The sequence below is a fragment of the Drosophila novamexicana genome, unplaced genomic scaffold (assembly GCF_003285875.2).
Source record: "Drosophila novamexicana strain 15010-1031.04,08,12 unplaced genomic scaffold, DnovRS2.1 tig00001270-arrow-arrow-pilon, whole genome shotgun sequence".
Classification (NCBI taxonomy): Eukaryota; Metazoa; Arthropoda; class Insecta; order Diptera; family Drosophilidae; genus Drosophila; species Drosophila novamexicana.
In genome coordinates, this window is record NW_020824847.1 from 1,198,644 (window position 1) to 1,215,712 (window position 17,069).

The following is a 17,069-nucleotide window of genomic DNA, read 5'->3' on the forward strand; positions in this document are numbered from 1 at the left end:
AAGATCTTGGCCTGCATGATGCGAAGTTTGTTAAGGTGCGTCTTCGCGGCAGTTCCGTATACCTGGAGTCCATATCGCCATGCAGGGGCAAGTATTACTTTATATATTAGGACTTTATTCCGGAGCGAGAGTTTATTATTTGGGTTTAGCAGCCAGCTCAGACGCCTGGTTTTGCTTTTCAGGTTATTGGTTACCTCGGTGACATGTTTTTTGAATGTAAGACGTCTGTCGAGTGTAATCCCTAGGTATTTATGGCCACGCACCTGCTTTAAGAGTTCGCCATGAAGAAAACGTTCGGGGGAGGAGTACTTGCGCTTTTCATTTGGGGCATCGGTGCTCAGTCTCACTTAAACACTTTTGGTAATTCCTGTGCTGAAAATGTTTTTGAAATATTTTTGTTTGAGGCGTCTCTTTGAGTTAATTTTGGAAACTTATATACACGCTTGTAAAATACATATGTATATATGTATACACGCTATAATCAGAATGAGCTTATCTTAAAGTTTTAATATCTCCCTTATAAAACCCCAGTATTTGCTCCATAATCAACAAGATGTCGAAACAGACTGAGCTCAGCTGCAACTGCGAAATCAGCTCCTCGAAATTTGAGTGTCACTCAATTCATGTTCGAATTCGCTCGCATCCACATTGAGAGTTTTTTGATTCGTGCGAGAGAGCGAGATCGATGCTGTGCGTCGCTATTTATTTCGCTCTGACTTTGAAGCGTTGCCTGGGTACGCTCTGAGTGCACTCATTTCATGCTAAGCTTTAGTTATAGCCCCCAGCAAGTGTTTTTACCGTTACGGGCATAAACATCTGACCATGCATATACACACACATGTGTGTCTGTAAATAAAATACTGCTTATACACATACATACATACATACAGTTCGAAGATCGACGAAACGGCAATGAGAGCGAAGCAGGGCAGCAAATAACGGAAGATTTTCGATCTCACTCTTTTGCTCTCAAACTCTCAAAATGAGTTCAAGCAATTAGGAAGACGAATTTCGAATACGAATCACATTTCGAAAAGCTGCGTTTGCATTTACAGCTGCGCTCAGTCTGTCTCGACATCTCGTTGAGTACAGACCAAATATCTCGGTAGTGATTCATTCTTGCTGATTTTTCCTTGTTCTATACTTGTACTTGTTATTTTCCCTGTTTAAGGAAAATTATAAATGGGAAAATATAAACTATTTCTGTGCGCGTTATCAGAATGGACTTTCATTAAACGCAATAATACTCATTAAGCGTAAATCCTACATCTAGGATTAAAGAGTATTCTGTGATGTACTTTCATACGTGCGTAAAACAGACATGTGCATGATATAATTGCCGTCCAGTACCAAGGTTCCATTTAGGTCCTGTACAGCATGGCGGAGTTGTCGGCACATGGTGCTATTTAGCAGCCCAAAAATAGGTCCCTCGTGCCAGACGTCAACTCATGAAGTATGTGCTTGACAACCCTTTTGAAAATCGGGCAAAGTGTCGCTCTCATCAAGCTCCACGCTGCGGCCACCAGCCGTTGCCATGGGCTGGTCTTACGCCTGATGGCCTATTCGATTCAGCCCTATCCAGCGGCTTGACGGTCCCGAGAACATTAATGCATAAAGCAGTTTACTTCGTCGAGTACCTTAAGAAACTTCAGAGAAATATTGTAAAATTTTTCAATGGACTTTCTTATACAAGTTTTCTTAATATAAACGAAACAAAGAGAAAGAAGCATTCAAATACTATGTGGGACTTTGATAGAAAAGCAAGTGAATCAGCTGCAATTCACAAGGCTTAAAAAAGTGCCTTTCAGTCTATATACTTAACGAAGACAGCCACTCTCCCGATCCTTAACTCTACAAATATTACATAAATATTATTCATAGCTAAGAGTAAAAAAACTCCCCCTTATTTTAATCTCCAATTCCAACACATGTGCGATCTCTCATGTATATTTATCCCAAGAACCGCAGGATTAAGTTCTAAATTTAATTGAAAGCAAAACTTGATAAAAACTTGGGAAAATTAATGAAGTCCTTTTAAACGATTGCCAAATGACAATCCGCGAAGCCGTTGATGACTTGACAGACAGGCTTCAGGCCACAAACATTTTATCTAGCAACTTTTAACCTCCATCAAACACTTTAGTCTCATCCAATCGATCTCCCAGATCGATTTATATAGCCTAACTTTGCTAATAGTATTGTAAATATTCATATGAATTAAAACAAATATCTGAAATCACATTAACAATTAAACAACAAATTAGTTCGTTCGCTGAAGATGTCCTTTCATCGGTGCGTAAAACAGACTTGTCCATGACTTAAATGTTTATGTAGTCTTCTTTCAAGGATGACATGGCAGGATTGCAGAATTGTCGCCAATTAGGGAATCCTGGCCAGAGGCGGAAAGTCTGCTTAAGTCTCCCCGACATAATCGTTAGCCTTGTGCTCCTTGTGCCATTCAACAACAGCAAGCCAGGACTTGAAGGAAACAATGAGGTCCAGACCCAGTCGAAGAAATGTTGCATCGGAAATGCGTGAAGTATGTGGTTGACAATCCGATTGGAAGTTGGCAAAGGTAAGGGTATCAAGACTATTCTCCCTTAAGATTCAGCCTTATCGAGCAGTTAGCCTGCCTTCTCATGAATGTTTCAGTACAACGAGTACTTTAAGAAACTTCAATCTAACACTAAATGCAATTATATTGTCAAAAATGTCCTTTCATCAGACGAGTTCATGACATGTCAGATAGAAATTTTCCCTCAAAACAATGTTGCACCGGAAATGCATGAAGTCTGTGGAAGCCTCATTGGCAGTTGGCCAAAGAGATTCACCTGCCGTCTTGTGGATTTGAATTGCATCGAATACTTTGAGAAACTTCAGACTTCAGACAAACTTAAAAAGCTGTCTAAAAATATTCCGTGCCTGAACCAGAGATAGTCCTACTTAAGACTAGTCCGCCTTGTGCTCAAGAAAATACTTTACAAAGCCCCCATGACTTGATTAGGAAATGCCGGAAAGTTCGTACTTAACGAAAACAACTCCTTTCTCTACGCTTCAAGTGTGTGTGTAAAAAAAGAGTACTGACTAGAGAATGGGCAACTGGAGCCCATTCGAATTCTTGTCCCGCCAAACCTCAACTTGCAGTCAGGGAATAATTCTCAGGTAATCCACGTGCCAGACGTCAATCGCATGAAGTATGTGTTTGACAACAAAATATAATATGCATAGCAAAAACAAATAATGATGCCTTAAATGACAGTCAATCTCCAAACATGAAGATTATAAATTCTAATTGCTTTCTTGGAACAACACCCGATAAGCATGTCTTTGTCTGTGAGAAATATTTATGTCCAAATTTGAAAAGTATTTAATAAATTTATACGTACTGCCTGAAATCAAGCTTAGTATGAAGAGCGCAGTCAGACAAAACAAAAATACAGTCATAAACAAGAACAAGAAAATAAATCAGTTAACATAAATCAAGAGCGAATTTGTTGGTCTGTACTCAACGAGAAGTCGAGACAGACTGAGTGACAGACAGATGCAAGTGCGAACAAAGGTAGCAACAAAGCAAATTGGAAGTGTTCGGACTTCGTGTTCGAATTCGCTCGAAACCATTCTGAGATTTGTGCGAAAGAGCGAGATCGCTGCTGCGTGTCACTATTCGTTTCGCTCTCACTTTGAGCGTTGCCTGGATGCGCTCATGGATGTCAATTAGATCTTCGAAAAGTGTGTATGTGTGCGTGCATGAGTGTGTGCGCCAAACGCTTGACTTGATATTTGTCAATTGTCTATCTCGTTGCTTCTCTAATGAGTTAAGGGTCTTGTGCAATTATAAAAGGATTTGCGACGTCGACTTGTAAATTTTGTTACTTACTTAAGTATTATTCGTAAGGTTAGCTAAGCGTTGGCGCGCTTGGAAGCACAAGTTTTCGCAAGAATCACACACGCACACTTGCACATGTTTGCATATGTATGTGTGCATCAGCAATTGTGGGCTGGCATTCCTCTGTTCTGACGACTGCATATGCAGTTAGAAATACCGAGAATTGAAAATGAACTGTTTATGGTTACATGTGTATGTTCGTATGTGCAGAAAGCTGAAGTGTAAACCGGACAATATTGGTTTTGAATTCGGAATTCGTATTCCCTTTCGAAATGGTATTGTAATTTTAATAACAACTTTTGTAGTCCCTCAGCCCAAAATGAACCTATAAAGGGCTTAAGGAGCGGAATGATTGACTGAAAGATATACAGTAAAAATAGCCTTAAATGCGGTGAGAAAAACTTTGGATTCTTAATGACTTTTAGCTTGAGGTTTTTGCTTAACAACCTCGGAAATAAACACATCATGAATATATTATTGGGCCCAGCTTAAGTCTTGAATTAGAAACTGCCAGACGGATTTTGAAAAAAGACCTTAAACAAACAAAGCAGACTAAAAATTCATTTTATTGCAATGTCATTACATAATGATTTATTACATAAATGATACAAATGATTCCATGCTGTCTGTTTCGCAATATTTTATCAAAACCAATGAATTGCATTCCGACGAGATACAATCAAATGATATGCCGAGATAACAGCAGCTGGGGCTGGAGCTGGAGCTGCGCACATTGTTGCCACAGTAACAACACCCAACACCCTACTCCTAAGTCCAGAGTCCCCAATCCCACGTTGTTCCATGCGAAGGCACATGTGCACCTAATTAAGTGGGACATTCGACACGGTTCACTAATTATTGTGGAATTCGTCTAGGCGAAGCGAAAGCTGAGCTGAGCCAAAAGAAGTGCAATTGTCTCTCGTATCCTGGCAACGCCTACTCAAGTCCTCCCAACTCCCCCAAATATTAGTTATCAGGTATTATTTATGCTCGGTAAAGCCTTCTAATGAATTTAAAGTCTTGTTTTGCATGATGCATATGTATATCCTAGATAGTCCTTGATATGCAACCCAAACCAGCGAAACCTGAATACATAGATGAGTACAGCATTCGGCGTATATATTCCAAAGTGCCAACTGTGCAAATAAGTTCAACAAAATATATATTTTATCAATTTTCAGTGTTCATTTTAGGTTTCCAAGAAGGACGAAATCACAATCCGAGAAGTCGATGAGTAGAAGCAATCAATCTATCGGACCTACGATGTCCTTTTATCCTCTAGCATTCATGATGCCATTCATCAGCAGCAAACGAGGATTTGTAAGGCAGAATTATGTGTACCTGGTTCAAACCTAGGAATGTTGCACCGGAAATGCATGAAGTATTTGCTGGGCAACCCCTACTGGACGTTCGACAAGATTGGCAGTAGCCTAATTGGCTTAAAAGATTCAGGCTTATCGAGCAGCTGTCAGGCTGGTTTAAGCTTCGATTTTCAGTTTATGTCACTTGCTCGTGAATAAGCCCACATCGAATACTGAGAGCGACGTTTAAAAACAGGCATTATGTGGGAAAAGCTTTAGTTCATATATGTATGTACATACATATAAAGCTTTCGCACCAGACCCAATCAAGGCAATGTTGCACCGGAAATGCATGAAGTATGTGTTTGGCAATCGCATTGGAAGATTCACCTGCCGCCTCATGGATATTTGACTGCATCGAATACTTGGAGAAACTTCAGGGAAACGTTGCGAAAACTTAAAAAGCTCTCAAGAAATATTCCGTGCCTGAACCAGAGATAGTCCTACATAAGACTAGTCCGCCTTCTAAAGAAAATGTTTCACGAAACCCGCCAAGACTTGATTAGGAAATGCCATTAAGTTCGTACTTAACGAAAACAAACTCTATCCGTACGCCTCAAGCATCTAAATTATCATCAACTATTCGTAAAATAAGTTTTATTTTATATACATACGTTTGAAGGGAAAGGAGTGCGGACTGAGTGTGAACGAGCGTCGAATCACAATCCGAGAAGTCGTTGAAGTTTACAAATCAAGTGGTTCATGCAGTCCATTACAACCTGTTGCCTCTTGCCTAGAAAGCCTTTGTTTAGGACTCAGTCAAAATCATGTTGCACAGGAAATGCGTGAAGTATGTATTTGGCAACCACTTTGAATTTTACGAGGTATGGTTTTAAGGTTGTCGAACACCGAAGCTAAGCATAGATAATCTGCATCAAGCACTTTCAGAAACTTCAGAGAATAACAGTTAAATGAAAAAAAAAAATTTAAAAAGAATAAAAAGAAGTTTATGAAAAAATTGTAAAATAAATAAATTGTTTCAAATACTGTCCACAAAACAAAACTCACAACGAAATGTCGAGCAGGCGAGGCGCAGCTGCAACTGCGAACGCAGTTCCTGGAAATATGAGTACCGTTAGAAGTTCGAATTCGAAAACTGTCTAATTTGTAGAGCAAGAGTTGGATCGACGCTTTTTCCGTTATTTGTTTCGCTCTCACTGCGAAGCATTCATCGCGTTGGTTTGCTCTCATTGCTGTCCAGTAGATGTTCGAAAATTTACCGTTGCATTTCTTCTTCATTTCAATGAGTTGTGTGAAAAAATTAAATCGTTTGCTACGTCAACTTGAAAGTGTAATAATATATTATTGTTGTGAGGGTAGCTGAGTGTTGGCACGTTTTTCAGAGACGGGCATGCACACACACTCACGACACACATGTGAGCATGTGTATGCGTGTGTATGAGTAGCATGTGTGAGTTCGCATTCCTTTGATGGCTGCGTACTTTCCGTGAAAAAAAGTGCCTAGATTTGAATAGTTGTTTACAGTCACATCCGTTTAAGTGTATACAGTGTGTATTGAACAGACGATCGTGACGGCAACGGTAAATATGTATGTATGTATGTATGTATTTCTATTGGAGGGAATCGATTATAATAATTACATATCCGTTCATTTGGAAGGTATAGAAGATGGAGATGATTCCTAAGTAAGTAAGATTGTACAGACAGCTGGACATTTCGAAGTTGAAGCTGGAACAGGGTCCACACGGCATTTGGAAGCAATTTCTCTGCCGTACCGCTTTTGCGTCTAATGCTCTGTGGACCCAGAGAGTTGTCCCCAATTAAGAAGAAAAGCTCAATCTAGCATAGTAACAATAGCAAATTCTTCTCTAATATGTGATAAGTGCCATTTGACAGGGTGTTAATCAAGATACCATCTATGATGTCCTTTCATTGGCGCGTAAAACAGGCCTAAAGCATAATGGATGCACTTATAACTTTTGTGAGTAAGAAATTGAAAATATGGTGGTCGAAAGCCAGTTGCACCAGAAATGCGTGAAGTATGTGGTTGGCAACTGCATCGATTACTTTAAGAAACATCGCAGAAATATGGTAAGAGCCCAGTTAACTTTTAAAACATTTCAAGTGTTCAACAATGATCCAAGTCGTCGATATCCCATAGCTTTGATAGATGCATCCTATTAAAAACTAAAAACTAAAAACTAAGAGATTATGTTGTATATTAAAGTTTATTAAAATATATAAAGTTCTGTTGTCTAGAATATACAATTGTAGGTTTATTACAAGGACTGATAGAAATATTTCAAGGAGTTCCGATTGTTAGATGATATTAATCTCCGATGTCCCAAATGGAAAGCGAAGGTACAAGTTGCGAATGAACTTTCACTAGCCATGATAATACCGTCAAGATGTCCTTTCATCGGTGCGTAAAACAGACATGTGCATGACATTGGAACGTTGACCTGGTCCCGCTCCAAATCAAAGGCTTCCGAGGATTGGCGCTCGTCTGCGTTCATCTGAAATGTTCTGGACCAGATTTCCAGCTGCAGTTTGTAAAAAGAGGACAGACTTTCCCACAAAGAAAAAGGCCCATTAAAGCAAAGGGAAAGAAAAATATTCCAAAACGATTTGTGACATGTAGGAAACAATATTATTGATCTCGAATAACACGATAAAAACATATTTTGTTCACATTCAAAGACAGTCCGCACTTTTAAATTGGTAAGCATTCTAATCACACACAATTCACCCAAAACAGCCCCCTCTTAAGACCACAAACGTCACACGTATCATGTATTATCCATCAAGTAATAATAGATATCCATCTGAGATGTCCTTTCATCGGCGAGTAAAACAGACGAATAAATGTCTTCAACATCACCCCCATTTGAATTTTTGTTAGCTAGCGAAGACTCTAAACAGGAATTATGTGGGTAAACTTTTGCTCAAATACCAGTCCAGCAGTTCATACCAAATTCAATCAAAGCAATGTTGCACCGGAAATGCATGAAGTATGTGCTTGACAACCACATTGAAAGTTGCCGGAAAAGATTCACCTGCCGCCTCATGGATAAACTACATCGAATACTTTGAGAAACTTCAGAGAAAAATTGCAAAAACTTAAAAAGCCATCAAGTTATTTTCTGTGCCTGAACTATGAACGTTGAACAGGCCTTCTACTCATACGAAGCCCGTACGACTTGATTAAACAATGTCATTGGGTCCGTACTTAACGAAAACAAGTCCAATTCTAACGTTTTATCAAAAAAAAATACCAATATGAGGTGTTCACGATCCTTTCTTTTCATACTCCTTTATGGCTTTAGTCCAAGCTCATAATCCTAATCCGATAACATTTACTTTAAAGCAGCTAAGTGGAAGACATGTTCGGTGCGAGATAAACAGAGCTTTACTAGAGGTAAACGTTGCCGTGTCCTCATACACCTAGGTAAAGTATAACTTTACGGATCTTGGATGTCCTTTCATCGGTGCGTAAAACAGACGTGTCCATGGGTGCTGCATAGTTTACTTAGCCAGCGGATTCTCGGCGCTTGGATTAGCAGAGATTTCCAGTCACGAGAGAATAATCAAGAAACATCCTAATATTCTTAAGTGCCCTGCCTCATCAGGCACACATATTTGAATATGTGCATCGAATACTTTGAGAAACTTCAGAGAAATAGTGTAGAAATTCAAAACTTTCCAAAGATTTTCCACTGCCAGAATCCCGTACGAGCACGGTCAAAACAATCGAAATAAGCTGAGAAGTAATAAAGATCCTTACTTTTCAATACGGCCAAGTTGGATTCAATAATGTTGCCCATTCGAAGGCATTCACTTCAAGCAGGATTAGACTAGGCGCCTATGAGTAAAACAAGGGCTTACCCGAGGTAAATGTTCTTAAGAAGGTCGTGTCATCATGCACCTAGAGAAAGTAAAATATCGTAACACTATCCGAGAAGACAACAGATCTTGTATGACCTTTCATTGGTGCGTAAAACAGACGTGTCCCTGATTAGAAAATGTTATGCTGTTCCATGGCACAATGATTGCGTTGAAGGATTACAGATATCTCGGCAGTGCCATCAACTAAAAAAAAAAAAACATGCGCGATTCATGCAGTAAATTAATTTCTAAATATGTTAAACACATCCATAGGGACAAAGGAATATTAAAAAAATAACTTGAAAAATGCATAAAAAATAAGGCAACAAAACTATGCCCCATTCTGGCAGTACGTGCTACATACATACATGCAAACATACAGATATGGGTCTATTCTCATACAAAATAAAAAAAAATCTCGTAATATCCACAACAAATAAAATCTTCAAACAAAAAAAGGAGCAAGGAAATCCATGTTCGATTCTGGCGGTAAATAAATTTCTAAATACACACATCCAAAAATACAGACAGAGGAATATTTCCAAAAAATCTTGAAAAATTCAGAAAAAATAAGGCAACAAATCCATGCCCCATAAACATACATACATGCAAACATACAGATATAGGTCCATTGTCATACAAAATAAAAAAAAAAAATCTCGTAAAATCCAAAACAAATAAAATCTTCAAACAAAAATTCACAGCAAATAAAATCTTCAAACCAAAAAAAGCAAAATTTACTCTACATACATACATGCAAACATAAAGATATGGAAATATTTAAAAAAAAAAAATACAAATAATTGAAAAAAAAAAATTAGAATAAAATCGGCAAAACAAAAATAGGTCTGTAGTCGACGACACGCCGAGACAGACTGAGGGCAGCTACAAATTGAAACGGAGGCCCTTGAAACTGAGCCGGCGTTCGAAAACTCGACGTGACTTGTTCGAAAATACGAAGACGTATTCGAAAATTACTCGTGCGACCTGTCTCACAGCCAGGGTTGCCATCTGAAGCACAAATGTACGAAAACAGGCAGTTTCTAGGATGCAGTGGACATATTGATTACAAAGTGGAACTCTTTGAATTATATAATAGCGAATAGTTCCTTTAAGTTTGAATAACGTTTCGTGTATATAGGAAAAAATGGGAATGCTAACGAATAATTTGCACTTGCACTTTTCTGTCATCCGTCTATCTGTCATATTTTGTACTCTTTCTTAATGTGGCAACACTGTCGTGCATGACGCGACTTCGTTTTTGCTCGGCTCTATTTCGAGAGCTCTTCGTCTTAGGCGAAAAATCTAGAGCATTTCTTTGACTCGTGAGGCTCGCATTGATGTCGGGCAGATCTCCGAGGCGTGCGGCAATGCGCACAAATTGAACTTCTTGAAACTGTTTTATGGGAGTCAAAGCTTTCATTTTTGATAGCCGAATAAGCGATATCCAGGATTTACTTTGGCTTACAAATTTCACTTGTGAAATATCAAGAAATCAATAATACCTATGTTTGAAAAAGTCGAAACAAGAATATCAAGCATATACATATATGATATTTTCTAATAAAACCGCATTGATTGTCTGATAAGTTTTCGCTTTACGCACTAAAATTTTGAGCTATTTTCCGACATGAAAAATTTCGAGCTCTGGTAATACGAGTAGATGAACCTATTCTCATGAAGAGGCTAGAAAAATCTTTAACTATTTCTTCCTATTAGATGAATAGTTTATTTAGCTTTGAAAATTGCGCTCATCTTCTAGCTGGGAGTCTAGGCCTATCGAACTTATGACAAAACTATATCTGAAAAGAACAAAATATGACTAATCTGATAAAAATCAAAATATATTTATATGAATATAACCTCTCCACTAAATATTTGTTTGCGAACATCTTCACGATAAGCTCGTCTTTGTCTGTGAGAAATGTTTATTTACGAATTTACAAAAATAAATGAAAATGAAGCAAATGCAATAAGTAAAAATATAGCAAAAATACATTCACTCAAAGAACTTTCCGATGAGCTTGACTTTGTCTGTGAGAAATATTTATTTTTGCCAATAAATTTTTCTTTGCCACACAATTGACAAGAAATAAATAAAACAAAATATGAAATGCCTTTTATTTAAGATAGAAATAGAAATAATATTAATTGAATAACTTAACGATAAGTCTGCCTTTGTCTGTGCGCAATATTTATTGTCGAATCTCAAAAGCTTTTAATCTAAAACAAGTAAGAGCTTATAGTCGGGAGCTCCCGACTAGGGGATACCCTGAACCCCCTTCTTCCAACATCAAATGCATATATGTATTCTATTTTAGAAGCTATATGTCAAGTTTGGTGACTCTAGCTCTTGTTATTAACCAATCTTGCCCAAAAAACAGGATATCGATATCGATTTTTATCGATTTCTTGAAAACGGAGTAAGTTATCGATTATCGGAAACAAACTCGATCTGCGCAGGCACTAGGAGGTCCTACATCTTTCAGGTCTCTAGCTCTTATAGGTTCTGAGATCCTTCCGTTCATACATACGGACGGATGGACGGACGGACATGGCTAGATCGCCTCGGCTATTGGTGCTGATCAAGAATATATATACTTTATGGGGTCGGAGAAGCTTCTTTCTGCCTGTTACATACATTTGGATTTTGAACAAATACAACATACCCTTATACCCATTTTTAATGGGTTCAGGGTATAAAATCCAAGAGACAGGGTAAGTGGGAAGGGGTCTTAGAGAATTAATAGTTTTAGGTGATATGCCCCGGATACTAGTCGAGCGTATGATTCGGACCTAGCCTTTAATTTGCAACGGACTCAATTCTGGTAGACGAACTGAAAATGAAAATGAAATTTGCTGGGATCTTCGAGGGCATCCATAGAACAGCAGAGGATTAAGATGGGCCTCAGCTTCGAGCTGGAATGCCATGTACGTATACTTAATGCATATTTCTGAAATATAGCGATATAATCGAATATGATTACGATATAGTGACCGATTCCAACATATATGTATTTGCCTGCAAAAGAAAGTCTTAAGCCTGGACAGACTAACGGTAATAACTACATTGAACCGGCTATTGATACTGATCAAGAAGATATATATTTGATGAAAATATTCTGAAAGCCTCTTACAAACAAATCAGAAATCAAATAACAATAATAAATAGTCAATAAAACTGTTGTGCTTTCAGAATTTGAATATTATTTTTCAATCGAACACGCTTCGCTTATCGATAATAATGTTATCGGATGAATCCATAAATATCAGAGTATTTAGTATTTTTGTGTAAAGCTTAAGCATAATTGCGCTATAAGCATACGGTCACACTGGCAGCGAGCCACAAGCATTCGCTGCCTCGATCAGCTGTGTTAACTGCAACAAATCGTATGCGATGAGTGCTGCCGGAAATGATGACGATCTTGAGATCCGTGTTGCGGCCGTGGACGATGGCAACAGACTGATGGAGTTTCTGCATGAGCATTATTACCGGGAGGAACCGCTTACAGCCGGCTGTGCGCCGCCAGAGCCCGACGAGGCCGATGAGAAATTCCTGCTCTCCAATTTGCCGCATGGCACCTGCCTTCTAATGCTGCAACACGGCCGCATTGTAGCCGCTGCTGTGGCGGGCCCAAAGACTGCAGATGAGGCTGCCCATCTGTTCGCGGAGGCCGCCCACCTGGCCGGCAGCAAATGGGGTCGCATCTTGGGCATACTGGCAATTGCGGAGCGCGACGCCAACGCCTTCGCCCGGTTCAACGTGGACAGGGCTCTGCATGTGCACGCGATTGGCGTGGACGCTGCTCTGCGTGGTCGCGCTCTGGGCGCACGTCTCATGCATGCCCTGGCTGACCGGGGACGAGAGCTGAACTATCCGCTGCTCACCGTCGACTGTACGAGCCTCTACTCTGGACGCCTGATGAAGCGACTGGGCTACGAGTCAATCAACAGAATGCCCTACACTGACTACGTGGATGCGGCCGGGCAGCAGCTCATTCGACCGCCTGCTCCACACGAGTTCCTGGAGACCTTCGCGCTGCGCTTGTAGCTGTACGCATGTTAACCATGCGGTTAACTTATATCAGATTAAGCCCTTATCTATATTAAGAACCCCAAACTTATCAAATGGCAATTTATTGGAAACGTAGGCATAATAAATCTATTCAATAATTGTTAGCTTTGAAATACCTTTCGTGCTTGGCCAATACCAAAATGAAAATGATCCGAAGTTAACTTTGCAAAATTTCGAAAACTTAGTCTATAAAACAAGCTAGTCGGGTGTAGCCGATTAGGCAATACCCTAAACTCTCTCTCTGGCAACCTCAAAGGCAGTTTGCGCTAGCTTCTTTAATATCTTTTGTGTTTCTTAACCGATCTTATTCAAATTTTCAACAGTAGATCTTATTGAGCTAAAGAATATTTGTCAATTGTATAAACATTGCGGCTTAAGTTAAAGGATATTACATATTGGTTTATCTACTTGATTTACTACGATATCTGTAAAATGAAAGAAACTTGATATGTATATACTATTCTAGAAGCCACACGTCAAGTTTGGCGACTCTAGCTCTTCAAACTTACGAGATTTGCTCAAAAAACAATATTTCGATATCGATGCTTATCGATTACTTGGAAACGGGGCAAGTTATCGTTTATTGGAAACATACTTGGACTGCGCGGGTACTAGGGGAACCTACATTCCTAATTTTAAGTCTATAGCTCTAATAGGTTCTGAGATCCTGAGAAGCTTTGGTCAACCCATCTAAGAAGAAAGATAAAGACGACGTATATGGGGTTACCTCAGCATGTACTTAATAATACGATGTCTATAAACGGTTCATACATATAATTAATGGGCATAAAAAGTCCCGTTCGAGCGTAATTTGTAGACCAAGATTAATACAGTTATCTAACTTGTTTGAAAAGTCAAGGCCTAGCCGCTTGGTACTCGTTTATTTCAACATGTCTCTTATTTATGCTGAACATTTCATGGCAATCGGATGATAAACAGAGCCGTTGTTCAAGAAAATACTAGATGCATCCAACAATATCTGGAATCGATAACAAATGTAATCCGCAAAAGGAAACCAACAGGAAGTGGCAACGAGGGGGGGGGGGGGGGGGGGGGGGGGGGGGGGGGGGGGTGCGTGTGTGTGGAAAAAATGTAGACAATACTCCCTGGATTGGTCCGAGGGCTTTTGGCACAGTTGAAGCTTGTTGAAGTGAAATGGAGCGCGTGAAGTTTAAGTGGCGACCATTGTCCAACGAAAATTTGGCGTAATTGGAGCAATGCTTAAGGAGGACACAGTTCCAAATGCGAATGGGGCGGCCCAAGGTCAGGTCAGGGAAAACAAAAAATACCAAAAAAACAGAAAAAACAAACAGAAAAATATATAAAAGTAAAACTAACCGAAATTGTTCAAACAAATCAACTAAAAATAAAGAAACGCTGCACAATGAAAGCATTGACTGTGTGCGAGCGTGTCCTTGAACATTTGCCATGGTGCCAAATGCATGGGCCTTGTTGGAGCGAGAGGGAGCAGCAGCAGCAGCAGCGGCAGCAGCAGCAGCAAAGCTTAACACACACTTCAAGCGCGAAGCGAGCCACAGTCACGTACATTTTATAAACTTGATGGCATGTCAGGCCCTTTTGTCCATAGTATCTAGCTAGTGCTAGCTCGCTCTCGCTCTCGCCTGAGCGCTGGCGCTAGCAGCTCGCCTGCTTGCGCTCGTCAATGCCATGCTGGCAATTCGCCGCAAAGCTTGCGCTTTCGCCGCACATCCCATTTGGCCGTCGCCGTCGCCGTCGCCGCTATGGCTGTTATTCAAAAGGAGCGCCCAACGCTGTCGAAACGCCAGAACAATTCGTGCCGCGTGCGCGTTCGGTTCGTTCTCCTTAAATAGTGGCTCTTGCTGCTGCTGTTGTCTGTTGCTGCTGCTTTTTGAGAGTGTTTTTGATTTCTTCGTGCTTCGCTGGTGTTGTGTGTTGTACTTTTTTTTTTTTATTTTGTTCGTGGCGCCAGTTCGCCTGTTTGTGTGCGTGTTTGTGCGTGTGTGTGTGTGTGCATGTGTGTTATTGAGAAAGTAAACAACAAGCCGCACTGGCGCCGGCAAAATAGAAAATAGCTAGTTAAATGTCAAAGCTTACCAACACTGGCAAAATCAAACAAATAAACACGCAGAGCAGCAGCAACGCAGCAGAACTCGAGTCCGAAATTCATTTATTGTAATACGGCCGTTTATCAAATTTGTTTTTGTTTCTTGTTGTTCTTTTTTTTTTTTGCAGTGTAAAACTGAAACTCTGAAATACCGCAAAAAACCAACAAAAAAAAAAAAACTTAAAAAAAATAAAAAAGAAGAAAACTCTGCTAAAAATGCCGCGTGAGCCGCTACAAAGACGCAACGTGGTCCGCCTCAGCCGGCTGTGGATGCTACCGTTGCTGGGCCTGTGCCTGGCCAGCTTCGGCCTGCGCTGCGATGCGCGTGCGGTAAGTGGCCTTTGCTTCCTTCTACCCTCCGCTCCCTCAGACGCCTCCAGCCATTCAGTGGCTGTGGCATTGCCTGCCTTCTGCATGCCATTCGCCACATGCCGCACGGCACATGCCAGACAGAGTTTGGCCACACTGAGCGCAGGATTTGCTAGCCGCAATTCTTAAACGCAGCCAACGCTTGACTCGCAATCGCGATTACTGTGTTTCGCCTCGTGATACTCAAAGAAAGTGAAACGTCGTTTAAGGATGTGTGCACAAAGCGGAATTGATAGATTTAGTGCTCTCTCGCGAGTGTGACCAAACACACAGTCACTTATCCAGTTGCTCAACACTTATTTAGTTAGTGTAGCATAGGAAATTGGGAAGTGAGTGTGTTAAATATTGGTTCACAATATTTACAAACATTCAGCACAGCACAATTGGCTGTTGAAAGTGCTTAGAAATAGGAAGTTTAAAAGGAAGTTAAAGTGATTTTTATCGAGTCAAAACTGAGTTAAAATTGTGAAGAATTAGCTGTGCTTCAAATATATTATGTTAAGAGTTGCCTAACGCATTTGATACTTATTAAATCTGAATAAATGTTAATATTAGAAAATAAATTATTTGAAATATTACTTTAAGATATTTATACGAACGTTAACAAATAAGTTCGTTTTCCTTGTGGATATTAGCGCATGCTTAACATGATTGTATATATTTAACATGCATGTTAAACAACACACTTTTAACAAAACTCTTCATAAAAACTGATAAAAAGCGTTGCAAAATCTACTTGTTTTGATAGCTGCTTTTCCTTTATTGACTAACTTGATTAACTGTGATTGCGTTTATATAAAATTCTTTAACTTCTTGAAGTGTTCAAAATCTGATAAGATCTTATAGATTTTGTTTTACCATGTTGAGAATAAGTTTGGGTTATGTTAGATAAATACTTTTTTAAACAAGCATGCAGACTTTTAAAATAAGAAAAAGACGGCAAAAGAGTGTTGCATAGTGCCAAATTGATTTACCAAGCCCATACAGCAGGATCTTCGTATATCGAGCTGTAAATAGAGCTTACTTTTAGCAAAGTTATAGGGTATATGTATTCTTATAGAGATCCTTGGAAGTGAAAAACACCTCTCAAATGATTGAACAAAGATTAAAGAATGTGTGTTAATCAACACTGGCAAAGCTGTCCGCAAACTCTCATTCGTAACAATTTGCCCCATTTCGTATGCAATTCATCAAAAAATAATATATATATACATCTGGCAATTTAACAACAGTTATACGTAGATAAACTGGCCCGTAAATTGAGCGATTTAGACGGCGATACTTACCAAAATTTTTTGCCCTGCCCGCACGAGGCAGGCGCCAATGTCGAGCGTCGGGCGTCGGCGAGTCGCCGGCGGGAGGGTCGGCCTTTGATTCTGGCAGGACTTCAAAATTCGAATTGCCCAATTTATATGCGCAAAGTTGCGACTTTTGTGTGTGTGTGTG

The 17,069-nt window shown here is 39.7% G+C and overlaps 2 protein-coding genes across 2 annotated transcripts in view; both read left to right on the forward strand.

The window, feature by feature from the left end:
* Window positions 1–12,450: 12,450 nt before the first annotated feature.
* LOC115766835 (dopamine N-acetyltransferase) lies at window positions 12,451–13,272 on the forward strand. Its single transcript, XM_030710872.1, has one exon. The coding sequence runs from the start codon at window positions 12,491–12,493 to the stop codon at window positions 13,142–13,144; it is 654 nt and encodes a 217-aa protein (XP_030566732.1). The 5' UTR covers window positions 12,451–12,490; the 3' UTR covers window positions 13,145–13,272.
* Window positions 13,273–14,962: 1,690 nt separating this feature from the next.
* The window catches only part of LOC115766825 (mucin-5AC), a 31,528-nt gene continuing 29,421 nt past the window's right edge, over window positions 14,963–17,069 (forward strand). Inside the window, exons 1-2 of the mRNA XM_030710860.1 lie at window positions 14,963–14,981; window positions 15,383–15,584. Of these exons, the coding sequence (XP_030566720.1) occupies window positions 15,471–15,584 (114 nt within the window). The 5' untranslated portion in view covers window positions 14,963–14,981; window positions 15,383–15,470. The remainder of the gene's footprint in view (window positions 14,982–15,382; window positions 15,585–17,069) is intronic.

Coding starts and splice junctions, on each gene's coding strand:
- LOC115766835 (XM_030710872.1), top strand. CDS start 12,491: ATGAGTGCTGCCGGAAATGATGACGATCTTGAGATCCGTGTTGCGGCC.